Source organism: Myotis davidii, unplaced genomic scaffold (genome assembly GCF_000327345.1).
Source record: "Myotis davidii unplaced genomic scaffold, ASM32734v1 scaffold1185, whole genome shotgun sequence".
Lineage (NCBI taxonomy): Eukaryota > Metazoa > Chordata > Mammalia > Chiroptera > Vespertilionidae > Myotis > Myotis davidii.
This window is the reverse complement of record NW_006296007.1, coordinates 528,837-556,482: the sequence shown is the minus strand read 5'-3', so window position 1 is coordinate 556,482 and position 27,646 is coordinate 528,837. Positions and strand designations below refer to the sequence as shown.

Genomic DNA, 27,646 nt, shown 5'->3' with positions numbered 1-27,646 from the left:
CACACATCACCCACAATGCTGCTGTGACTATTCTCGTCTGTCTCTTGGTGTGCCTGCACACATACACTTCTGTTGCGTATATAAAACGTGTAATTGCTAGGCCATACGGTATGCAGATCTTCAGTTTAAAAAAAATAACCATTTCTTTTTTAAATAGTTTTAATTTACAGGAAGAGTTAGTATAAAACCTTCCCCGAATTTTCTTAATTTTTAACATCTGTGTTACTATAGTTATATTTGTAACAGCTAAAGCATTTAAGAACAATTAAATCAGAATTCAGTTTTCACTAGTTTTATCCTGGTTCATTTTCTGTACAGGCAAATCTCACTTTATTGCTCTTCACAAATGCTGCTGCTTATTATTATTATTATTATTATTATTATTTTAAATTGAAGGCAAGATTCCACCAGCAAAAAGATTACAACTCACTTGACTGTGGTACTTGATTGTGGTGGTCTGGAACCAGAGCCACAGTATCTCTGAGGTATGCCTGTGCTTGGGTCCTTTCTAGGATACGTATTACATTTAGTCTTCTCCTTCCTCTGGTCTGTGACAGTTTCCCCTTCATTGTTTATGATGATCTTGATAATTTTGAGAAGTACTAGTGAGGTTTTCATTTTGGGTTTGTTTGATGCTTTCCTCATAGTTGCATGTGCTTCAGTAGTAATGATGTCTTTGGTTGGGGTACAGTAACAATGCTTTCTAGGCTGAGATACTCGTTGGGTGTTGATGGGGGAGAGAAGGGATGAGGAAAGTTGCAAATACTTAATAGGATCCTGTTCTGTGCCAGGTGATACATGCACTCTACCTGATTTAATTTATACCACATACCTCTGAGGTTGCCTCTGATATCAACACTTCGCAGAGTAGTTAAAAGAGGCTCAGAGAGATGAATTGTCTTTATTTTTTACTGCTTATACGTGGTGGGATTGGGAGTAACTCTTAGGAAGGTGAAAGAAATATCTAATGATCTTTATTAGAGGAATGTTTTCATGATAGAAAATCCAGCACATTTTTGTTGAATTAATATGTATTGTATAGGTATTTTATTTTCTAATCTCTTCCATAGGTCCCTTTTATTTCAATTATTTTTCCCTACTGAATATTGACCCACAGACAAGATGACAGATTCTTCGTCGTCTTCCTTCTTTTCTGATTTTGGGCTGCTGCTGTACTTGGAGGAGTTAAACAAAAATGAATTAAGTAAATTCAAGTCATTCCTAAAGAGTGAGGCCCCGGGACCCGGGAACTGCCTGCTACCCTGGACTGAAGTGAAGAAGGCCAACCGAGAGGATCTGGCTAACTTGATGCGCAAGCATTATCCCGGAGAGCAAGCCTGGGATGTGGCTCTGAAAATCTTCGGCAAGATGAACCTGAGGGATCTGTGTGAGAGAGCAAAAGCTGAGATGAGTTGTGAGTGATGCTAGGGACATATCTGGGGGCGGGGGGTGGGGGCGGGGAGAAGGAAGTACTTCTTGGAAGCTACTGGGATGATTCTTTGAAAGGGATTTAGAGATTAAGCCATTTAGTGGTTCACAAACTCCTTGGAGCCACATATATTGGGAGCTTGTTGGCTCATTTGAGAAACAACAAAGAGGCAGGAAAGTTTTGAGAGCTGTTACAGCCTGGCCCATTAATTAGGGGTAATTAATCCATTTGGTAGCAGTTAGCATGATTAAAGCAACTGAGTGATGAGAATTATCCCATCTAGTATACCTTTGCCTAAACTACAGATAAGCTCATGTATTAGACTAAATTTTGAGGAATCTCAAATGTCACCCCAATAAATTTCTCAAATATTTAAAAAAAAATCTTTGCTAAAATATGAGGAATGGGCAAAAAAAAATATTAAGGGACATAAGCCAAGTCGGTATTTTTAGTCCTTCCCAAGTATGATATATTGTAGACATCTGAAACTCCTTACTCAAATTTCCTTTGAGCCTCACCATATCTGTGTGAGGTCAGTACAGACAAGGACACTTAGGCTTAGGCTAGACCCTTGCCCTGTAACAGGCATGGCAAGAGGTCTCCTACTTCAGTGTTGGTTACATCGCATCACTCTTCCTCCCGTAAACTGGTGCAGTCTGGGGCTCTGTTGGCTCTAGTTTCTTAAACCCAGATGGTCATAGAATTGGAACTCTGAGGAAAATTCTGGCCCCTGTTCTGGCCATTACCAAAGCTCTCCTTGTTTTTGGTAATCTTGTGATCATGTTGAAACCTGTTGCAGGTACATCCCAGACCATGGAACCAGAGGACACCACGGCTGGAGAGGCGCAAGGTGAGCAGGAGGCAGTTCTGGGTAAGTAGACAGGGTTTTGTTAGATTTGGGAGGAGGTTGAGCTTTTAAAGCATTGATGGGGTCTATCTGCGAGGGCACTTTTGTTCAACTCTTTGCTAACTTCTAATTCCTACCTGTTCACTGATTATCATTCAGAGAGTCAACAAAACTGGCTCTCTGGCCAAAGTCAGAGTCAGGGCCATGTTGATTCAGGGCCTCAAGAGAATGGTATTTGGGAATGCCCAATCAAAGGTGAACGTCTAATAAACAAAGGTATGTTCATGTTGGTATGTTATGGACTAAGAGTCTCTGAGTTGGCAGGGACTATTTAGCCTGTCATGTCTATTCCCTTCCTTTAGAAGCGATGCTGTAATTGAGTTCCCACGGTATTGTGGACTAGTCCACATAAAGTGTAACATCTAGTTCAATCCCATTTCCATTTTCCCTACTTTGTTTTGAATTCTGTTTCACTGAATTCCAGTTTATGTAAATGGAATTACAGTACAAAGAAAACTGGAGCAGGTGAGAAAGCTTTTTATTTATAACTCAGCCATGCTGGTTTCTAAGAGGCCACGCTCATCCATTCAAGAAGTAACTGAGGCCCTGGTCAGGTATATAAGTGGTTAGAGTGTCATCGCAATATGCCAAGGCTGTGGGTTCATACAAGATGCAACCAATGAAAGCATGAGTAAGTGGAATAACAAATCAATGTTTCTCTTTCTCTCTTCCTCTGTCTCCCTTCCTCTGTCTCCCTAAAAAAAAAAAAAAAAAGAGAGAGAAAAATAATTGAGAACCTTCTTCATTTCAAGGACTAATAAATAAAAATTGCTTATTTCATTAAATGATCTTGAAGATTACTTCCTGCTTTGACCTTAATTTCTGATTCAATATAAGGACATCTGTTTTTATGGTATAAATTTAAGAAACCAAGTTTTTATTTCCATAGAAATTTACTGTCAGAAAATTTGGAAGACAGATAAAAGTAAACAAAGAAATTAAAAATCACCCTTATAATCTCAGTTTCCTTTTTAAGTATTGCACTGTACTAGATATTATACCAGAAAGAATACAGTGGGGCCTTGACTTACGAGTTTAATTCGTTCCATGACGGAGCTCATAACTCAAATTACTCGTATGTCAAATCACTGTGACGTTTGCTGCGCCAACTAGCCGTGGGGTATCTGAAGCTGGCTTGTAACCCGAATTTTTTTGAGCTTGCAACTCAAAGCAAAAAATCAGCCGAGAGACGGCTTGTATCTCAAAAAAAACTGGTTAGTCGGGACACGCGTAAGTCAAGGCCCCACTGTACCTATATTCTAATACCATAACTTTTCGTGGAGGACAATTAAGCATAATTTAGTGTGATATTAAGTCTGTTAGATATTTGTGGGTTTTTTGTGGGTTTTTTTTTATTGATTTCAAAGAGGAAGGGAGAGGGGGAGAGAGAGAGAAACATCAGTGGTGACAGAGTCATTGATTAGCTGCCTTCTGCATGCCCCCTACTAGGGATTGAGCCTGCAACCCAGGCATGTGCTCTTGACCAGAATCAAACCTGGGACCCTTCAGTCCACAGGCTGACGCTCTATCCACTGAGCCAAACCAGCTAGGGCAAGTATGTTAGATATTTGTACTGAATGCCCTAGTACAGTGGTCGGCAAACTGCGGCTCGGCAAACCGCGGCTCGTGAGCAACATGCGGCTCTTTGGCCCCTTGAGTGTGGCTCTTCCACAAAATACCGACTTCTGCGCATGGACCACGAAGTTTCAAACGCACTCTGCGTGCGTGCCCACATGTGGTATTTTATGGAAGAGCCATACTCAAGGGGTCAAAGAGCCGCATGTGGCTCGTGAGCCGCGGTTTGCCGACCATGGGCCTAGTAGAACAAAGAAAAGAATTACAGTCCTGTATCCAAGAAGAATTGGTTCCAGGACCCGCTGCAGGCACCAAAATCCATGGATGCTCAAGTCGCTTATATAAAATAGCATAGCCCTTACCGGTTTGGTTCAGTGGATAGAGCGTCGGCCTGCGGACTGAAAGGTCCCAGGTTCGATTCCGGTCAAGGGCATGTACCTTGGTTGCGGGCACATCCCCAGTGGGGCATGTGCAGGAGGCAGCTGATCGATGTTTCTCTCTCACTGATGTTTCTAACTCTCTATCCCTTCCCCTTCCTCTCTGTAAAAAATCAATAAAAAAATATATTAAAAAAATAAAATAGCATAGAACAGTCAAATCACCTCATCCACAGATTTCTGACCACAGATCAAAACAGTATTTTCAATCTGTGGTTGGTTGACTCTCTGGATACAAAACCCAGGGATTTGGAGGGCCAACTGTGTATTTGTTGAAAAAAAATCCATGTATAAGTGGACCCATGCAGTTCAAACCTCTGTTGTTCAATGGTCAACCATATTTACTTTAAAAAATTAAATAATTCCAGCTTGTGATATGTGCTATGAATGAAAAATATACTATGTTTTGAAAATGTGTGAAAGAGAGAACTATCCTAGCATTAGAGTTCGAGCAGACTTTCCTCCTGAGAGAGACATTTAATTGAGAGCTTGTTTGGAGGTTCTAGCAGGGGAGCGCAGCTACTCGTATACCCTTGACCGAAGACCAGTCCTCTCCTCTGGGGGGAAGGTTGTCCTCTTCGACGGAGCACGCAGCTTCGGGAGGGACGCACATGGATCGGTGAGGGAGGAGGGGGACACCCGCCTAGCCAGCCAGATCAGCTGAATCAACCCTGGCGATCAATGGGGTGACAAATGGAGAGTGACATTTAATTGAGATCTAAAGATGGAATCGGGCTAAGCTAGGTAAAGATGAAACTATATTTTCATTCTACTTGGACACTTGGGAATTTTTTTCTTTGTCTGTATAATTTTGTTAACCAGTGTCACCCCAATAAATTCATAAATAAATAAATAAATAAAATAAAATGAAAAAATATTCTTTAGGGTATGTTTCAGTGTCCATTTCTATTAATGTTTTACCTGTATAAAGTGGATTATTTTGATCTGTAGCTTCAGATCTGTAGCGTCAGTTCCTCTCTGACTATTATTGTTAATTGTTGCCTATTTTCCTTTTTTTTTTTTTTAAATTGACTTCTCAGAGAAAGAGGAAGGGGAGAGAGCGAGAGATGAGAGTGAAACATCAATGGGTTGCCTTCTGCATGCCCCCTACTGGGGATCCAGCCTGCAACCTGGGCATGTATCCTGACCGGGAATCGAAACAGCAACCTTTCTGTGCATGGGACAATGCCTAGCCAACTGAACCACGCCTGCCAAGGCGCCTGTGTTCCTTTTTAATCTGGATATAACTCTGTTCTACACGTATATCATCTTTTCTTTCTCTATGGAGGAAAAGTAAAAAGAGAAAATATTTCTAGAACAAATTTAATTTTTATTTTCCATTACAAATTTATTTTTATGCATTGCCAGTTCTATTTTTTCAGTTTCTAATGTATGTTTTAAATCTATAGGAATATTCTCTGTTTTGTTTATATTTTTTTCTTAGCTAAACCAGCTGCTTTTTTATTTCAGCCTATATCTCTTCCTGTTCCAAAGTCCAGGTCCAGTATTCTTAACGTTACAGATCATAGAATTTATTTTGATCATGTATATCTTTGTTTTGTTCTTGCTCCATTCTGACTCAGGTGATGGAACAAAATATAGAATTCAAATACAGGAAAAGTTTTCCCTCGAGCCAGATGAGAAGTGTTGGCTTGGAGAACCTAAAGATTTCCGTCATGAGATTGCTGAGGAAGGTAGAGAACTGCTAGAACATTTGTTTGATGTGGATGTCAACACCGGTGAGCAGCCACAGACAGTGGTGCTGCAAGGGGCTGCTGGAGTCGGGAAAACCACCCTGGTGAGAAAGGCCATGTTAGACTGGGCTCAGGGCACTCTCTACCAGGAGAAATTTACCTATATTTTTTATCTCAATGCGAGAGAAATTAACCAGTGGAAAGAAAGAAGCTTTGTTGAAATGATATCAACGGACTGGCCCAGCACTGAAGGCCCCATTGAAAAGATTATGTCCCAGCCAAATAGTCTCCTTTTTATTATTGACAGTTTTGATGAGCTGAACTTTGCCTTCGAGGAACCCGAGTTTGTGCTGTGTGAGGACTGGACCCAGGTACACCCCGTGTCCTTCCTCATGAGTAGTTTGCTGAGGAAAGTGATGCTCCCTGAGTCTTTCTTATTGGTGACGACGAGGCTCACAACTTGTGAGAAGCTAAAGCTCTTGCTGAAGAATCAGCGTTCCATAGAGCTACTTGGTATGTCAGAAGATGCAAGAGAGGAATATGTTTATGGGTTTTTTGAAGACAAGAAGTGGGCCTTGCTAGTATTGAGTTTACTGAGAAACAATGAGATGCTTTTTAGCATGTGCCATGTCCCCCTAGTGTGCTGGGTCATTTGTAATTGTCTGGAACAGGAAATGGAGAAGGGTGGTGACATCACATTGACCTGCAAATCCACCACGGCTCTGTTTACCTGCTATGTCTCCAGCTTGTTCACACAGGTCAATGGAAGAAGTCCTAGTTTGCCCAAACAAGCCCAGCTGAGGAATCTGTGCCAATTGGCTGCCAAAGGAGTATGGACTATGACACACGTGTTTTACAGGGCAAATTTCCGAAAACATGAGTTAATGAAGTCTGATATCTCTAGTTTCCTGGACGAATTTTTTTTTGAATATTCATCAGCAGGACACAGATTATGAAAACTGCTATGAGTTCACCCACCTACACATTCAGGAGTTTTTTGCCGCTATGTTCTATATGTTGGAAGACAGCTCGAAACTCGAGGACCATGCCTCTCAATCTTTTGCAGACTTGAAGCTATTACTTGAAAGCAACAATTGTGAACATCCCCATTTGACGCAGATGAAATGCTTTCTGTTTGGCCTTTTGAATGAAGACCGAGCAAAACAACTGGAGGAAACTCTTAACTGTAACCTATCGTTGGATTTAAAAGGGAAGATACTTCAGGGGATGGAGATATTAGGAAAGAGAGACTCTTTCATCCAGCTGGGATGTCTGGAGTTGTTTCACTGTCTGTATGAGACGCAAGATGAAGCATTTATAATCCAGGCAATGAGATATTTCCAAAAGGTTGTCATTAATATTTGCGAGAAATTCCATTTGCTTGTATCTTCATTCTGCCTTAAGCATTGCCAGTGCTTACGGACCATTAAACTGTCTGTAACTGTGGTATTTGAGAAGATGTTAAAATCAAGCTTCCCAGTTGAAACTTGGTAAGTGTCGTAGGTCAGTTCCCTGGAAGTGCCCTGTGGGGGAGTGAAGGAAGTAGATTTTGTCAGGGGGAGGGAAGGAGTTGTTTAGCTGAGGTCCCAGAGCCTGGATAAATGTCCAGAGTTGTCCCACCTTGAGAAATGGAGACCAGGCACTGAAGCCCCTATTGACCAGCCATGGCTCTTGGTAAAGAATAGGCAGAAAGTTGCCGGAAGTGGCTCTCTTCGCTTGAGGGTAATCCCAAGAGAGGGACTTGGCTGAGGGCTGTCAACTGTGAACACTCCCAACAACTAGGGAATGAGTGCCTCAGTCCTGAAGGAAGGATGTGGCACAGCACAAACTTACACCCACTATCCTACTTCTATTAACTTGTAAAAGCAAGGCCCTCCAGAAGAATAGGGACCGGGGATTTCTTCCTGGACCGGGTGTACGTAGGTCATCTCTCTGGGCTATGCTCCACTGTACTCTACTGACCTAGCTCACCTTCCTCATTGCCTAGACACAGATGGGCCTTTGTATGAAAGGTCTAAGCTCTTTAACACCTAACTGGATGGAGTCAGATGCAGGTTAAGAAATAGTAGGTGCTGAATGAGTGTTTTGAAAGACTAAATGAACCTTCAGCATTTTACGCTTATTATTATTATACCCTCTCTCCTTCCTCAAGTTGCCTTTTCTGACTCTACCCATCTAAGTCTGAGGGAAGAGTTGACCTATGGGATTAGTTTTAGATTTAACTAAAATTAATTGAGGGTTTACTATGTGGTATATAGAGTGTACAGGATTTGGAATATATCCAATTGAAGGCTGGTCAAAACCACATTGCAGTTTATTTTTTAAGATTATAAAACTGAGATTCAGGGAAGTTCACTTAAAAAGTAAGTGTATAATCATTGATTTAACCATCAAATAATAGCTAACATTTGCTTCACACATACCTGATAGTCTTCTAGGTCCCAAATCATATAGTCTCCTAAAAATCCAATTTCTTTTTTACTTATTAAAAAATGTGCCACTGCAACAGGTGCAGTTTTTGCATAAGAATGTTTTGAGCTGAAAGTGTTTGAGTCCCTGAAATCCCTTATCTGCCTAAAAGCAGAACTTCCCAAAAGGACTTAACTGTCATAAACTCCCTCCAGGAGCAACATTTATCTCTTGTAGACAGAAGTTGGCCCTACAACTAGACAGAACTTGTCATAAACTATCATGTCTCCATCTAGTTTCCTAAGGGCCCATTTATCTTTCCAAAAAGTCATTTGTTTTTCCATAAGTACCCTTTCTCCGTTTGCCTTTCCCCTACTAACATAGGTATGTAGACCCCAAATTCTAGCCACCCCTTTGACTTACCTATAATTGAATTTCTCCCTGTGTATCTTTTATGCAAATAAAATTTGTATGCTTTTCTCTTGTTAATAGGGATACCTATTACTGCTGGCAAGATATTTGTTCTGTGCTTCATACAAATGAACACTTGAGAGAATTGGAGCTATGTCATAGCAACCTTAATGAACTGGCAAAGAAGATTTTTTATAAAGAACTAAGACACCCACAATGTAAACTACAAAAGCTATTGTAAGTCTGACATGAGAAAACTTAACAGAGTTGTTCTAGTTTCTTTCTGTGCCCCACCCCCCACTCCTACTTATCAGGGGAGACCAACAGTATAAAATACTCTTAAAACGTCAACAGTGGAAACCTCTGGGAACATGGAGGCATAACTAACCTGTTCTAGGAACGATTGCACAGGTTGACGTGGGTTTTGGGGACTTGATTAGGATTTTCTAGATGAAGACCAACACAAAGGTAAGGCATTCTAGGCAGGTCACCAAAGCATTTTCCAAGATAAGTTCTGGAACATACTATTTTTTCTTTTTAATTTTTTTTTTTTATTGAGGAATAATTTATGTTCAGTGTAGTGCACATATATTAAGTGTTCATTCAGTGCATTGAGTTTGGACAATTGCATACACCTATGCAACCAGTATTAAAAACAAGATAAAATTATTCCCTCAAGACCTTTCTTGTACCACTTTCTGTCAGTCTTCTCATCCCGTTCAGTCCACTTTCTAATCTCTATCACTATAGATTAGAATTTCTGTTCTTGCAAATCACTTAGGAAGATTTATAGAGTATAAATGTTTTTGTGTTTATCTTTTGCTCAACAAAATGTGTTTCCATGTTGTTGCATGTTTCAGTAGTTTCTTTTTATCGCTGATTAGCATTCCATTGTATGACAGAATACAATTTGCTTATTCATTCTTTTGTGAATAGAACCTGAGGTTGTTTCCAATTTTTTGGCCATTATGAATAAGGCTGCTGCTATGAATATATTTGTACACCTTTTATTTTTGTGACATGTATTTTTATCTCTTGGGCTGATACCCAGGAATGGAATTGCTAGTTCATTGGAGGATGTTTGGCTTTTTAAGAAATTGCCAGCCAGTTCTTCAGAGTCATTGTACCATTTCACAGTCCCACCAGCAACATGTGAAAGTCCCAGCTGCTCCTCATCCTTGCCAACATTTGCTATTTCAGTTTTTAGTTTATCTCATAATTTGATTCTAGATACCCTATCATTTTTTAAAAATATATTTTATTGGTTGCAGAGAGGAAGGGAGAGGGAGAGAGAGATAGAAACATCAATGATGAGAGAGAATCACTGATTGCTGCCTCCTGCACACCCCACACTGGGGATCGAGCTCACAACCCAGGCATGTGCCCTTGACTGGAATTGAACCTGGGACCCTTCAGTCTGCAGGCTGACGCTCTATCCACTGAGCCAACCAGCTAGAGTCATTTTTTTTTAAATGTTTGCTTGTTTAATGTCTCCCTCTTGGCCATGGGCTCTTTTAGGAGCTAGAACTGATCCTGTTGTCTTCTGTATTCAGTGCCCATCAGTGCACTCAAGGCCTAATTTGTGCTCAGTAATGTGTACTGAATGTTGAAATGATAGATTTTGTTTCCATTAGCACCGATGATTATTATTTTGTTGGGGGAGGGGTGAGAGACAGACTTCCCCTTAAATATTTTCCTAGAACCTTGGTGGTTTTAGTGAGATCTGACTTTAGATTTCAAATAACTAGATTAGGTCTGGACTTGCATATAGATGTGGCAGGAAACTGCATATATGTTATGATAAAGGGGTTCTTAGAAGTCCTTTTTCCTCACCCCCAAATATCTTTCCAGTTTGTCCCTTCACTGACTGTCACTAACCTAAATCCTAACAATTGTTAATGCCATCTTTTGGGTTCGATAGCTTCCTCTTTTAGAATTCTGAGGTCCCTAGGGTGGAAGGTGGAGGGGAGTGACACCATGAAGGCAGCTCTTAGGCTTTCCTACCCTGGTGTGGCTTAAGTCCCATTTCCCTGACAAGTGAGGCTGTACTTTCCAATTTATGTTTAGTGAGTGCAGTAGGCACTTTTATTAGGTGATGATGGTTGTGCTCCAGATGGGTAAAAGCTTTATTTTCTTGTGCTTGGCTAGGGATGTGAAAGTAACGTAAGTAGAGGGCAGAAGGGAGGGCAGGTGGTATTAGGAAGAGAGGTTTTGAACAGTCAGCAGTGTGAACCTGCTGGGCATGTGGGGCCCGTAGAGGCACTACCAAAGAATTAGATTCAGCTACAGTGACTGAGTTAGGAGATTGGAAATCGGAAGAAAAATAGGCGATTTAGCTTCTTTCATATTTTGCTTTGGGCTGTCCATGAGATGATAGGGCATATTTTGCAATGATGTTTTGCTAATGATACACATTAAAAAGTTGATATTGACAGTGAACTCACCTCAGGTTATTTAAAGGATTAAATATCGCCGAAACCGGTTTGGCTCAGTGGATAGAGCGTCGGCCTGCGGACTGAAAGGTCCCAGGTTCGATTCCAGTCAAGGGCATGTACCTGGGTTGCGGGCACATCCCCAGTAGGAGATGTGCAGGAGGCAGCTGATCGATGTTTCTCTCTCATCGATGTTTCTAACTCTCTATCTCTCTCCCTTCCTCTCTGTAGAAAATCAATAAAATATATTTAAAAAAATAAATAAATAAAGGATGAAATATTATAAATTAATACTGTAATGGCAGTATTTGGAATAGTCCCAATAATTTTTGATAGCCATTCCTGGGGTCAAGGGTTCTTAACTCCTCTTTCTTCTTCCTGATATTGCCTTCCTTTCCTTCAAGGTCAAACAAAGTTGAGAGTATCAGTTGTCAGGATATTGTGGACATCTAAGTTGTAACCCAATTGTTTTTCTAAGCAGCAACTGAAACTTGAATTTATGACTTGACCTGGAACATGAGAAACCCAGAGTAGGATAAGAGGTGGCAGGAATATTAGATAATATTCAAGATTTGGGCTTGAAAAGACAAAAGAGGCGATTTTGTAATCCCTCCTGCATATTTTTCTTTTGAAGGTTGAGATTTTTTACTTTCGCTGATGGTTGTCAGAATTTTGCCAATTGTTTGATTCACAACCAGAATCTGCTGCATCTCGACCTGAAAGGAAGCGATATAGGGGACGGTGGAGTGAAGTCATTATGTGAAGCCTTGAGACACCCAGACTGCAAACTGCAGAACCTGAGGTAAGTCGTGATTTTTTGGTATTACAATTGAGAATTTTATCCATCCAGATAGAGCCTTCTAGCTTGGAATTGCTGGAACTAGGGACTAGGTTACATCTACTTTCATGATATGGAAGGGGGGAATCAGTAGATTTAGGCTGATTTCCTCCACGTAGGACTTCTAACACCTCCCAACCCTCCACTGAAGACCCCTCATTGTTCAGTCACCTAAATCTAAAAAATAAGCAAAAGAAAAAAAAGCAGATCCAGAATATATAAGATTTAATTTTTTTTTCATATTTAAAAGAAAGCATGTGTTTATTCCTTGTATTTTTGAATGCTCAGAAAAGAATGCACTAATGGTAGCTGGGGACAGTGCTGGGGAAGGCTCAGTTTCACTTAATTTTTGATAGTGAATTGCCCTCACCTTATAATTGCAACTCAGTGATCAATATAGAAAATTGAGGAAGAACAGTGTAGCAACTGCTCTCTCACTGTCGCACACTATTGATCCTAGTGGTGGGCCTGATTTTCTTTCTCCATGAAAGTGAGGGGTCTGCCCTAACCGGTTTGGCTCAGTGGATAGAGCGTCAGCCTGCGGACTCAAGGGTCCCAGGTTCGATTCCGGTCAAGGGCATGTACCTTGGTTGCGGGCACATCCCCAGTAGGGAGTGTGCAGGAGGCAGCTGATCAATGTTTCTCTCTCATCGATGTTTCTAACTCTCTATCCCTCTCCCTTCCTCTCTGTAAAAAAGCAATAAAATATATTTGAAAAAAATTTGGAAAAAAAAAAGAAAGTGAAGGATCTAGCAGTCATGGTCTGTACATTGTGTGGCAGGTTTCCAGAAAGATCTCATTTTCCATGGAAAGATATTTAATTCAGTTTATGGCAAATAAAACAAAACAAAAAACAAACAAAATAAAAAATCATTGTATTAAGTTTTACCTTAGAGATTTTTATAATTCCTGGATTCATTTGGGGTTGGGGGGTAAGAATGAACCTTGGTACATGAAAGGCCAAGATAGGTCTGTATTTGTGGGAAACAAATGATAACTTGTGTGTAGAAAACAAGTAAAATCTGCCACAAGACCTTCTTTTTGACAACAGGCATATGAATTCTGTTACCATTGGGAATTTATTTTTAGGTTTCACTAGGTTTCACAGAATGAAATTCTTTCATAGCATGTCTGAAAAGTTGCATAATTATTGAACGTGTTGAGTTTAGTTGTCAGCAGGACAGGTGCAGTGGTCAGCTAACTGCGGCTCACGAGCCACATGCGGCTCTTTGGCCCCTTAAGTGTGGCTCTTCCACAAAATACCAACTTCTGCGCATGGGCCACGAAGTTTCAATCGCACTGTACGTGGGCGCCCTCATGTGGTATTTTGTGGAAGAGCCACACTCAAGGGGCCAAAGAGCCGCAGTTTGCTGACCACGGGATTAGGGGTTCACTCTTGTGACCTTATTTGACTTAATTGCCTCTTTAAAAGCCCTGTCTCCAGGTGCAGTCACTTTGGGAATTAGGGCTTTAACATAGGAATTGCGGGAGCACTATTCAGTCCATAACACGTTTTCAGGGCAAGTTGAGTTTTCAACCTTAGGCCATGTTCTGGGTCATCTGTTGGGTCTAATCCTGTTCCTACCTCTGTATATCCTGATTTTGATGAAGAGAATCAATTCTTGGGGACTCAAGTTAATAAGTCCTTGATTAAAAGAAATAATCAAACAACTCCACATTCCAAAAACATTGCTGCCGCTGGACTCTCTTTATAAATAGCTGCTGGTATCAGGTCCAGCCACGCCCAAAGCACAGGTGGTCTCTAAATATGAGTCTAAAAATAGGGGCTCTACATACACTTCTTCTGCTGCCCTTTTTAAACTTTATTTTTAGAAACATTTTACTTCTGATTTACTTCTTGTTTTCACTGGTAAGGACTAGGTTCCTCAGAAAGCGTAGGTTGACTCCCAAGTGTAAGTAAGCTCTTGGCAGGCAGTAGTGGGAGTGGCAGTTTTTGCTCCTGACTTCCTGTCCATCTGTTTCATAAATCGGAGTGAAAGGATGCAGCTCTTCTCCAGTCCACCTCCACCCATGTAGTTAGAGGACATTCCTCCCAGATTAAAATGTGATCATTTAAAAATATTTTTAGCCCTACTGTTGTAGCTCAGTGGTTGAGTGTTGACCTATGAACCAGGAGGTCACGGTTTGATTCCCCGTCAGGATGCATGCCAGGGTTGCAGCTCGATCAGGGCATGCAGGAGGCAGCTGATCGATGATTCTCTCACATCATTGATGTTTCTATCTCTCTCTCCCTCTCCCTTCCTCTCTGAAATCAATAAAAATATTTTTTAAAAAATATTTTTAATGTTTTCATAGCATATTTTCATAAGGAATTGGGGATGTGGGGATGGAAAAGACCCTCCCCTTCTAACTCTCTATCAGAGCCTTGTGATGGAATTAAATCACTCTTATTCTAGAGTTAAGCTGGGTTTTCAGAAAAGGTCCGAAAGACCCAGATAGGTCCAGTGACCAAATGCTCTGGCTGGGTGAGCGTTGGTTATAATTCTCCAAGGAGGGGTCATTTGAATGTTTCTGTATTTTTTTTTCAGCCTGGAATCCTGCAGCCTAACTACACTTTGTTGTCTGAATATCTCCAAGATTCTCATTAGAAGCCACAGCCTGATATTTCTGAATCTGTCAACCAATAATATATTGGATGACGGAGTGGAGCTGTTGTGTGAGGCCTTAAGACATCCAAACTGTCATCTAGAGAGACTGTCGTGAGTCTTTTTGCTTTGTTTTCTGTAGAGTCATTTTGTTCAGCCTTGGATAGATTAGTTATGAACTGAACAGGCAATCTGCCTGCGTCTTGGCACCAGTTGGTTCACTTGTTAATTGTGGATGAGCTCCTCCTTTTCTCCCTCTACTGCCCTTTCTCTTTTGTTTTTCTTTACTATCCTGCATTTTATTTATTAAATTTTTTATTGCTTAAAGTATTACAAAGAGTATTACATATGTCTCCTTTTATTCCCCCCTTGACATTCCCCCGGCCTCCCCTACCCCCCAGTGGCTTGTGTCCATTGGTTATGCTTATATGCATGCATACAAGTCCTTCAGTTGATCTCTTACCATGCCTCCCCCCAACCCTCCCCAGGCTTCCCGCTGCAGTTTGACAGTCTTTTCGATGCTGCTCTGCCTCTGTATCTATTTTTGTTCATCAGTTTATAAAGGTCTTTATTATCCATAAATGAGTGAGATCATGTGGTATTTTTCTTTCATTGACTGGCTTATTTCACTTAGCATAATTGCCCTTCTTCTTTTACTTTTACACACATGATTGACTTGTTATTTTTCATTTTTCTAGGCTTCTCCTCTTCTCTCCTATTTTTTGTTTCAATTCACCCTGTGCATAGCTGAAATGGAACCCATAATTTAAGTAGCTTTGATGAAGTTGAGTCTACAGTTGAGGTGTAGGGGTTGTAAGTACCAGCTAACTTCCCTGTGAAGGAGAAGAGAAGCACAAACTTTGGGATTTGACCTATCCCTTCCCATTTGTGTTTCTCCTTCAGCTTAGAAAGCTGTGGCCTCACAGTAGCTGGTTGCGAGGATCTCTCTTTGGCTCTCATCAACAACAAAGGGCTGACACATTTGTGCTTGGCAGACAACATCTTGGGAGATGGTGGAGTAAAGCTTTTGAGTGATGTCTTGAAGCATCCACAGTGCACTCTACAGAGCCTTGTGTAAGTGTCTGCTTGTTTTCAGCCTTCCAATATAATAAACATTTTGAACTATATTTAAAATGAGAAAATAATATGAACACATTCTGTCCCTTGCTTTCTCCCTACTGTTGGCCTTAGTGATAATGATGAAGATGATGATATTAATAATTGCCATTTATTGTGTCCTTACTGTGTGCTGGCCTTTGTGCTAAATTTTAACCTGCACAGAAGTTCCTGTTTGTGTCAAATTGGCAACCTGAGTTCTAAGTGACTCATTGTACAGATGAGGAATCTGAGGCTTAGAAAGATTATGCAACTTGCCTAATGCTCACAACAAAATGACAGATTCAGGACTAAAGTCCACTTGTTCAGTTCCATATTCTGGGCTCAGAATAGGAAAATATGTAGGAATGCCATTAAACAGATATACAGCATTCTTTGGTATGGCTGGATCACACTGCGTTATTCTGTTATTAGGCAATTTCCTAGACATGGAATTGATGAGCCAAAATTTTAATTTTGTCAGATATGGTTAAATTGGCTCCAAATAGATTGTTCCTATTCCCTCAGCAGTCTAGGGGCCTATATTTTGATATCCTCACTGAGGGTCTACAATCTTTTTTATCAATGTTAATTACTTCATTGAAAAATAATGTTAAAAAGGGTTTGATGTTGAGCATCTTTTCTAATGTTTTTTGGCCCTTAATATTCTAGGGATTATCTCTTCATAGGCTCAGTTTTCTTCTGGGTGTTTTCTGTATCTATGTTATATATTACGTTTACTGATAAACAAATACTCTATTACTATTATATTTTATGTATTACAAATAATTTAGCTAGCATGTTGCTGTAATTCTAGTTTTCTTCATGGTCATTTTTAGAATATAGAAGCTTAAAATTTTTTCTGAAGTCTAGTTTTCTTCCCCCTCATGACTTCCAGAAGTTTTTTCATAGTGGGAAATACCTTTCTTTAAAAAAAATCCACTTATGTCATCTTTTTCATACTCTTTATGAATTAATTTTTAACATTTAAATGTTAAAGTACTCCAGATTAAATTTGTTATAAGGCTTAAACTTATTTTCCCCCATGTCAGGTCTGTTGTCCTGAAATGATTTATGGTGTAATATATCTTTTCCCTACTGATTGGAAATGCCACTTTATTATGTACAAAAAGTACTTATTTTATTGTGATTAATCCCATTCTACTCCATAGGACTGCTTCTTGGCTCCATGTAGCTATTTCTGCAACAGGATACTATATTTCTATCCAGTTTGATTTATAATAATAAAAATTCTGAAGAACATGAATCCAGTTTGTAGCCCTATTTGGTGCAAACCTATATTTCCCAAGTGAGTCAGCCAAGAAGGCAATGAGGGAAGAGGCTGTTTGATGAGACGTAGCTAGAGGTCGTAACATGAAATCTTTTCAAGGATAAAATCTCTGGCTCTGGAGCAATGATTCCATTTTCCTCACATTGTCCTTTCATAGGCTGCGACGTTGCCATTTCACTTCAGGTAGCTGTGAGCACCTGTCATCTTCTCTCCGAAGCAACAAGAGTCTGACACATCTGGATCTGGCATCAAACCAGCTACAAGACGATGGAGCAAAGCTTCTGTGTGATGTCTTTCGGCATCCAGGCTGCAGTCTTCAGGACCTGCAGTAGGTTTCTTTGACGTTGGTTTTGTGTAGCTTTAACTACTGTGAGCTCAGGGGAGGAATGGAAAGAAAGACTGAGAGCTGAGCATCTGTCGGAGGAAAGAATATATTCCCTCTTTCTCTTTTTTCCTGAGAAAGTCTGTTCATCGGCCTTTTTTTTTTTAAACCAATTAATACAGTAATTACAGTCAACTTTCCTCCAGTAAGGAGGACCAGGGCCATAAGGCTGAACAGTAGTCACTTTATTTTTCCCTTGGTTGTGCCCCAGTGACTCAACTGTGTCCTTCACTTTACATCCATGAAGCTGAAATTGTGCTCTACCGGTTTTTCTTTCTTATAATTGGGAACACTTTTAAAGAAACTGGGAAGGAATTTTAAAAACTATCCAAATAATCCAATCATTCTTTAACAATAATTGTGTTTATTCTTATGTTCTCTTTGTGAAGAGGCATACATATCTTTGCATGATACAATTGTAATATGTGTAATTGTGATAACTGTATAGATGTGACTTTGAGTTTCTTTTTCACACAAGAGTATTTCATAAACACATTTAAATACTTATGTACAACTAGCGGCCCGATGCACGACATTCGCACACTCGGAGGGGGGCATCCCTCAGCCTGGCCTGTGCCCTCTCATAGTCCAGGAGCCCTCAGGGAGCGGGCGTAAGCAGTCAGTCGGACATCTTTAGTGCTGCTGCAGAGGTAGGAGAGGCTCCCGCCACTGCTGTTGCACTTGCCAGTCGTGAGCCTGGCTCAAGGCTTCTGGCTGAGTGGTGCTCCCCCTGCGGGAGCGCACTGACCACCAGGGGGCAGCTCCTGTCTTGAGCATCTACCCCCTGGTGGTCAGTCCGCATCATAGCTACCAGTCATTCTGCTGTTTGGTCGATTTGCATATTAGCCTTTTAGTATATAGGATTATCTTACTGATTTTTTGATGACTGCACAATATTTAACATTGCATTATATAAATGTTGTAGCCAGAGTGAAGCAAGATATAGATGTCACTTAGCAGTCTCAGCTCATTTTCCCACTAGGGACTCACTCCCATTGGACTGACCCATAGCCTGGATGAGTCAGTGTTTTTTTAGAACTATAAATTTAAGATTGTTGGTATGCCCAGAGGTGTTTGTCTTGACTGGACTGACTCATGACAACCAAATTTCCAAATGAGTTTAAAAGTTGGTCGTCACATCTGTAAACACTAAAATGACTGAACTCTTGGGTCTAATAAGCGCCTGTGCTTCCTTTAGGAAAATACAATATGATATGGGTTACAATCTGATTCTCTGAAATTTCCTCGATTATTATTCAGTTGGAAAATAAAATTTTACACAATGGAAATTATCATTAAATCCAATGCCTTCGTTTCAGCTATGGAGATATAATTGCTAAGTGACCTAAACCCACAAGGTATTTTCTTAGCCCAGTTTCTCTCCTTTGCACTGCTGGTGCTTTCTCAGCTGCCTTTATAGTCTCTGTAGACCATGCCAGTTCTCTCAACCAACATTTACAACAAATATGAGCTAGATGATGAGGGGACTAAAGGTTATTATTAAGGTGATGCTCTTATGCCCAAGTAACTCACAAAATACTGATCATAGGGAAAGTACATGCCAACTCTAATCTATTTCATGTTTTATTATAAAGATATGACAGAAGTTTCCAAGGAGCAAGGAATGGGACAGAGGAGACATGAGTCACTTTAGGCTTGAAAGATGAAGAGGATTTTGTTATGTGTTGATATTCCAGGCAGAAGGAAAGAAGAGAGACAAGAAAGGGGATGAGGACAGATGTGGTATATTTGGAAAACAATAGATTGTTTGGTTGGGGATCCATATTCTAAATGCTTTTGTATATCCTGCAAAGATAGAAAATATCTTTTTATACGTAGCTTCTTGATTCTTTGGAGATAACAGTCTGAGATAGATTCCTATAAAGCATTTTTATATAAAAAAGATATTAGAAACAAAGTATAGACATCAGTGGGTTCTTGGGAAAGCTTATCTTTTTTAGTATTGATAGGAATAAGTGTTTACACCTTTATTTGGCAAGCTTGATAGATGATGACCTGTTTGTAGGAGAAAGCAGTTTTATTTTCTGCTTATTAAGAAATCCATCTGTACTGGTAATGTTAGACCTTCTTGTGTGCATCCTGGATTATAGATAGAAAAGGATCAAAAGAAGGTGCAAATATCTGGGAATCTCTCCCAGGAGTAAACTAATTAAGCCTCACAGCTAAAGGTCTCACTTTTCTTTTGTGTTTCTTACAGGCTGATGGGTTGTGTTCTCACTAGTGCCTGTTGTCTGGACCTGGCTTCTGCTATTCTGAACAACCCAAACCTGCGGAGCCTGGACCTTGGGAACAATGACTTGCAGGATGATGGAGTCAAAATTCTGTGTGAAGCTTTGAGACATCCAAACTGTAATATTCAGAGGCTCGGGTGAGTTCAATTTTCCATTAGAAGAATGAAAGCTATTTGGGGCTAGTATAGCTAGGAGAAAATTAGCATATGGAGAAAGGATGGAAAAATGGATGGGGTTACAATGTAAGTTACTCTCAGAAGTGAGAATCTGAATTTCAAATATATGGGTCAATGTGTATTGTATGTTATTAGTATAGAAGCTATATTTCACATTTCTTTGCATCCTTCTCAGCACCTTGGACAGAGTATGCATTAAGGAAATGGGATTTAATTTAGGTCTTCCACATTCTGTCATCCTTCAGATATCCCATCTGGCCTTGTATTAATTATTTTTTTTAAGTTGTAGATTTTACTAATCATCATCTATCTAGAAAAATGCTATTGATGCTCTCAAGGAGCTTGCAACCTAACAATCTTATCCTGTGTTCTGAATACTTATGTTTAGATATTGTTTAGATTTTTATTTTCTTTTTAATATTTTGAACTAAGATTGGAGAGTACATTTTCACTCATGCAGCATGAATTATTGACTTCTGGGACGACAAAAATTTTGCTTTACATGTGGGAAGCCCAGGCACTATGATACCTCTCTGAATCTTACAAGACAGTGTTGCTTTTTCATATTCTATGGACTGTGTATATGTTTTTATCATAGCAGTGATGATGTTGTAACTGTTGGGTCTGAAATTTAATTTTATTACCTAATAAGATAGCCTACTGCTGTCTCATGGATGCTGACAGGAGACATAGAATCCTATCAGAGACAGAGGACTTTATGCATAACCACACAAGCATTAGGAATGTTTGTGTCAGTTTACCTTGAGCCATAATCCCCTAGGATTGTTGTGGAGGAGCCCAGTGGATGCCTGCACATGCATTAGGTTACATCCCAAGAGAGGAACATTGAGTTTGGGGACTCAGCCATTTTATAGCATTCAGGGAGTCAGCCTGCTCTTTGTCCTGGAGAGCGACACATTATTACCTCATCCAACAAGGTTGCTCGTTATACACGCATCCTAGGAAATGGCCTGGGTAAAGAGTTATCAGCAAAAATGTAGGAGGAAGGACAAAAGACACATAGAAGAATGTCTCCCAACAATATCTACTCTTTTTTTTTTTTACATAGTACAGCCTTGGCTTCTGGTGTATTTTCACAAGGAATTGCCACTCCATTAGGCATTCTAATTAATCTGACCAATAGAGGCTGGGACCGAATTTGTTCAATTTGTCTTATACACCACTTCATTAACACCACTATCAACAGGTATCCAAGCACAAGAAGAGGCCAAATTTCAGTATCAACTTCAACTATGTGCCCTGGGTCCTGGACTCAGCTAATTGAGTTAGACCCAGGGAGGAACAATAGGCCTTATTATCCATTACAGTTCATAAAAGGGAGTTGAGAATGACCTGCCAATCTTAGTGTCATTGGCAATAAATAAATGGGAAAAAAGATGGGTCACAGCATTCCCATCCCCAATAAAGAGACATTCATTGGGCCACACTTGCCCAAATGCAAACATATAACATATAGCACCAGTCACTGCAGTGTGGTATTTGACTTGGGTCATCATTCTATTCATTTGGTTTGTCATATGGGCAGTGTCACTGAATAGTTACAGTTCCTTCATTTGCCATTTATGGCCTAACCCAGGCTTTTCTGGCATCAGGAAGCTTCTGAATTTGTATCAGTCAGACTGAAAAGAGGTTGTACCTGTGGTTGTATTTGTAAACATATGAGAGGGGTCCATATTCAGGGGCTGCCATTGATGGTCTCAGGCACAGCAGAATAATAAGTCCTGCCATGTCTACATGAGATTTTCTCTTCTCATAGCATGTGTGGCCAGCATGACAACTGGGTCATGGGTCAGTTTGCCAGCCACAGCTGTTGCTTGACTAAAGCAGACCATGTAACTATTTTGCCAGGTGGCATTGTTGGTTCCATTGTTGGAAAAAGAGAGTCTTCATTGTTCTCCCCAGTCTCTGTACCTCTCAAGTTATAAGGCAGCAGTTCTCAACCTGTGGGTCACGACCCCTTTGGCGCTCCAACGACCCTTTCATAGGGGTCGCCTAAGACCATCCTGCATATCAGATATTTACATGACGATTCATAACAGTAGCAATATTACAGTTATGAAGTAGCAATGAAAATAATGTTACGGTTGGGTCACAACATGAGGAACTGGATTTAAAGGGCCAGAAGGTTGAAAACCACTGTTAAGGTGTTCCTTCCCAGGTAATGGTGTTGCTACTCTTCCCCCCAGCAATGAAGTCAGTGTATCCCTTCACTAATTCCCCCACTTGTACCTTCAGTCCAGAGGGATCAGGTGGAAGGACAAAAGCAGTTTTATAGTATTTACTGAAAGCCATTATACCCCACACCTTGGCTCTTATCTAGCACTGTACTCAACCAAAGGATCATTATCCTCATGACCTGGGGCCTAGCCAATCCAAATGAGAATCTAGCTATCTGAATTGAATAAGTTTGAACATCACAGGTCCCTTCTTGCTGGCCTGCCACCCGGAGGATGTACCAACCAGGCTAGCCTGGAGTTACTATCAGGGAAAGAAAAGCAACATGCCCAGGAATGGTCAGGATGCAATCCTGAAATTCCACAGTTGTTCTGGATAACCTAGGATGCAAGTATATCACTTGCAACCTAATCATTACCCAGGAGGGGCCAAATAGAGGTGAACCATTTCAGGAGATAGCTGCATTTAGTGATCAAACTGCCCTGGGGTTGGCAAGAGAGGTAGAATAAAAAATCTTGTTATTTAATTTTGTGAGGCCATTCCAGAGCTCAGCAATACCAGATGCTTGTGGCCAACAGAGACTATGGAATGCTCATTGAATACCTTGACTATTGACCCATTGTTTCCTTGAAATAGAGGACATGGGTGCTATTCTCCTTGTCTGCATATCTGAAAATGTCTTCGATTTCTGTGAGCTTGGTTGACTGGTTGGCTGTGTTCATAGTATTTTGGTCATCCTTCCTCTGCAATTTTTCCAGAGAGTCCACTGCCTGCTAGCATTGAAACTAGTTGTAGAAAAGTCTACTAGTAAAACCAGCAGATTCTTCCCCTTCAGTGTCCTTATTTGTTAAAAATGATTTTCAGCATAAGTTTCAAAAGATTAAGGAAAATTATAGATAAGGAAAACCAACAGAAGAAATCCAACATATTAGTGATCCTGAAAAACATTTTTTGACAAATAGATAAGAAAAAATTAAAGATAGGAAACCTTACCCCCCCCCCCCAAAGGAGCACAATCTATAGATTAAACAAGCACACCATTTCCCCAGAAAAATACTAGTAAAGACAAGTCCGCACAGGACAAATTATTGGCATACAGGTCTAAAGATAAAGCATCTTTAACAAATAAGGAAGGTGAAGTATCCACTGGTTTCAGACTTCTCTGCAACTAGTTTCAATGCCAGCAGGCAGTGGACTCTCTGGAAAACTCTCAGACGAAGGATGACGAAAATACTACGAACACAGCCAAGCAGTCATTCAAGTCATACAGCAGTTGTGAAAATACACTTGTCCACTTCTAATGTGACTTTCATTTTATAATTTTTATTTTCTGTTATGTTTAAGCTTTGCCAAATCATATTTTAAACATTTTCATGATGAAATATAAGATAAATACAGTAAAGTGAATAAAACTAATATTAAAAAATAATAAATGTATGTAACCACACCCAAGTCAGGAAATTGAGTTTCTCCAGCAAACTAAATTCTCCTCAGTCTTCCCTTCGAAATCACAACTTCTTCCCTTCTCCCCAATAAGCAGCCATTGTCCTGACTTTATGGCAGTCATTTATTTGTTTTCCTGTAAGTGAACCTTGAGTATATGTAATTTTAAACCATCAATATAATTGAATTATGCCTGATTTTGTACTTTATATACATGGAATCATAATCTTTGGTGTCAATGAATTTTTTTGCTTAATGTTATGATTGCAAGAGTCGTTCAGTTGCTTCATGTAGCTGTAGTTAATTCATTTTTATTGCTGTAAAAGATTTCAATGAATGACCACACCAAAAACTGTAATAACCATTCTATTGTAGGTGGGGTTATTTGTATTTCTTTTCTTTTATGACTTAGTGATGCTATAAATATTTTAATACATAAATTCTGAGGCACATGCATAAGCATTTATCTAAGGTAAATATTTAGGAGTGGACTTGTTATATCATGGGGGAATATATGTCTTCAGATTTATCAAACATTATCAGAAGGATTTTACCAATTTATTCTACCATTTCCAGTGTGTAAGAAGAGTTCCTATTGCTCTCTATTCTTGCCAATTTTGTCAGACTTATTCTTTAAAATTTTAGCCAATCAGGTGTGCATTTTGGCATATGGTTGTGCAAGACTGGAATTATTTATTTTTTGAGCTTTGTAGAAATTTCTGATGAAGCTATATGATGTGAAACTTCCTCTGTGTGACTTTTTAAATTCTTATTTAATATTTAAAATATATACATTTATGTAGGGTTTTCTTATCAAATAATCTTGGTAAGTAATAGTACTCTTATGCTTTTACCTGTTCATCTAAATTTTAAAACTTATTGGCAAGTGTCTAATATTATTATTTGCTTAACTTCTGAGTCATCTCTAGTGATTTAGATATCTAATCATGTTTCTATCTTATTTCTTTTCTTCTACTTTGGTTGAGTTTATTTTACCATTCCTTTTTCTAAATTCTTGAGTTGGATGCTTAGCTTATGAATGTTTCTTCTTTTCCAACACAAACTCAAAGTTATGATTTTCCTTTAAATCACTGCATTAATTTCATCCTACAAGTGTTGCTACTTTGTAGTCTAAAATATTTAAATGCCCTTATGATTTTTTTCTTCAACCCACAAATTATTTTGAAGTGTATTCCTTGATTTTCAAACATAGGAGAATTTTTTTGTTAGCTTTTTATATTTACTCTCTAGCATTGCAGTCTGAGAACATACATGGTTTCAGTTCTTTGAAATATGATGCCATTTGCTTCATGGCATAGTGTATAATCAGCGCACTTGAAAAGAATATGAAGAGTTGTTGATTAGGTGCAATATTTCGTATCAGTTAAGATCGTTAACCCTGTTGTTCAAATCAATTACTGTGAAAATGCTAAAAATCTCCTTTATAATTATAGACATGTTTTTCATTTTTTTAGTTGTTAGTTTTGTTTTCTCCATTGTTTTATTGGATTTATTGGGGTGACATTGGTTCACAAAACCATACAGATTTCCAGTGTACAACTCAACAAAACATCATCTGCACGCTGCATTGTGCACCATTGCCCCAAGCAAAGTCTCTTTCTGTCCCCATTTCCCCCAACCTTTGCCCACCTGCGCCTCACCCACTTTCCCTCTGGCCATCACCATATTGTTGTTTGTGTGGTGTGCATTTATAATTTTTGGCTAATCCCTTCATCTTCTTTCATCCAGTCCTCCAACCCCCTTCCCCTCTGACAGCTGTCAATCTGTGTTTCATGTATCCAAGCCTCTATTTTTATTTTGTTCATTAGATTCCACATATAAGTGAGATCATATGGTATTTGTCTTTCCATGGCTGGCTTATTTTGCTTAACATAATAATCTCTAGCTACATTCATGCTGTCGCAAAAATAAGATTTCCTTTTTTATGGCTGCATAATATTCCATCGGGTAATGTACCACAGCTTTTTTGACTGTTATTAGTGACTACAAATTTAGAATGATTGTTGCCTGATGAAGTCTTGAAAATCTTTTATGTTTATAATGCCTTTTACCATAAGGTTTATTTTGTGTGATATTTGTGTACTTTGTGTCATATTTAGTGGTGTGACTATTGCTCCACTATGCTAACATGTGTTCCATGTGGGCATCAACTTAAGAAAAACATTTTGTATACTCAGTATGTATATAGGCACTCGATTGTTGAATGAGTAGGTAAACATTAAAGTGAACATTAAACATAAATTAGTTGGTTGGGGGGAATCATCAGGTATTGAGTTTAACATATTTCCTTAGTTCATGGTATTGTATTATCAGTGGTTTGTGCAAGGACCCATTGGTCATTGATTGGTTAGTTGGTTAATTTATCTCCACTAACCACTGCCCTTTCCACCTGTCGGCACCTGACCTAATGTGTTAAAAATTTGCCATAGAATTGTGTGTATCCTTGTAAAAGATGATATTGTTTTTGGTGCATGCATTTGTATTTGCATAAATGGCACGGTGCTAGAGACACCTTACTTTTTTAACAATACCTTATTTCTGAAATCTACTTACATTGTTATATTTTTAATGCCATTCAAGGATTCGACTGCATTATAGTTTTCCTTAGTGTGTTTCTGTATTTTATTTATGCCCTGGATTATAATTATGAATTTCCAATTCATATTGAAAGGGATATATTCAGCCTACAAATCTTTAGAATAATGAATATTATAAGTACTTATAGTCTTTGAATTTCCCCTAATCGTACTCATTTTTTTTTTTATGCTTTGAGAGTTATTTTACACTCTCAGATCTCTTGTGCTTGCTGACTTTCATGGGATAAAGTTCATTTTATCTGTAGTCTCTCTTCCCTGCAGGCTGGAATACTGTGGTTTGACCTCTCTCTGTTGTCAGGATCTCTCCTCTACTCTTAGCAGCAACCAAAGACTGATAAAAATGAACCTGGTACAGAATACCTTAGGTTGTGAAGGAATTAAGAAGTTATGTGAAGTCTTGAGGTCTCCTGAATGTAAACTACAAGTTCTAGGGTAAGTCTTCATTGGCTTCTTAGGAAGGAAGTTTTCTGGAATGAGGGACTCGGGGAGCCACTCATTATTGCAGGCCCTGAGATCAACCTGATTGTGGATCCCTGGGCATTTTCTAGGCACTTATTTATTTTTCTCCCATAGAACACTGAATTTTGAGAGACAATGTGGTTAGAGCAGGGTGGGCAAACTTTTTGACTCGAGGGCCACAATGGGTTCTTAAACTGGACCGGAGGGCTGGAACAAAAGCATGGATGGAGTGTTTGTGTGAACTAATATAAATTCAAAGTAAACATCATTACATAAAAGGGTATGGTCTTTTTTTTTTTTTTTTTTTTTAGTTTTATTCATTTCAAACGGGCAGATCCGGCCCGCGGGCCGTAGTTTGCCCACGGCTGGGTTAGAGCCACAAACTCTAGAGCCTAACTACCTGAACTTATTGCCACTTAATAGATATTTGAACTTGTGCCAGTCCCCAGTCTCTCTGTGTTTCAGTTACCTTATCTGTAAGATGATAATATGAAATGATAATATCTATGTATAGGCTTATTCATCTGAGTCAATATAGGTGGTCTTTAAAACAGTGCCTAACATGCAATAAACAACATACATGTTAGCTGTTTTCATCATCATCATTATTATTATTTTGCTCGACAAAAAAAAGGGCTCTTGAAGGATTCTTTTAAATTTTCATCTATTATCTCCTATATTCCATTTTCCTTCAGCTGCAATATCTCCTTCAGCATGTCCCTCAGTTTCTATTCCCCAGCCATGTTAATATTCTCTCTCTACTTTAATCGTCCCCCACCCCACTGAAATACAATTCCATGAGGAAGTAAAGGGCTTTGGGAAAATCGAGTTCAAGAAGAGATGTTCCCTTGTTTTCTCAGGTTGTGCACAGAGGCATTTGATGAGGAAGCCCAGGAGCTGCTGGAAGCTGTGGGAGTTAGCAATCCACACCTAGTCATTAAGCAGTACTGCAGTGATCAGAACGAAGAAGATGGTTCCTGGTGGAAGTGTTTCTGA

The 27,646-nt window shown here is 39.5% G+C and overlaps 1 protein-coding gene across 1 annotated transcript; it reads left to right on the top strand.

The window, feature by feature from the left end:
* The first annotated feature begins 1,122 nt into the window (after nt 1–1,122).
* On the top strand, nt 1,123–27,646 carry NLRP14 (NLR family, pyrin domain containing 14). Its single transcript, XM_006770931.1, is given in 12 exon segments — nt 1,123–1,414; nt 2,229–2,300; nt 5,932–6,968; nt 6,970–7,532; nt 8,944–9,099; nt 11,929–12,096; nt 14,682–14,852; nt 15,642–15,812; nt 17,282–17,452; nt 19,725–19,895; nt 26,453–26,623; nt 27,511–27,646. Coding segments are annotated over 12 exon segments (3,279 nt in total).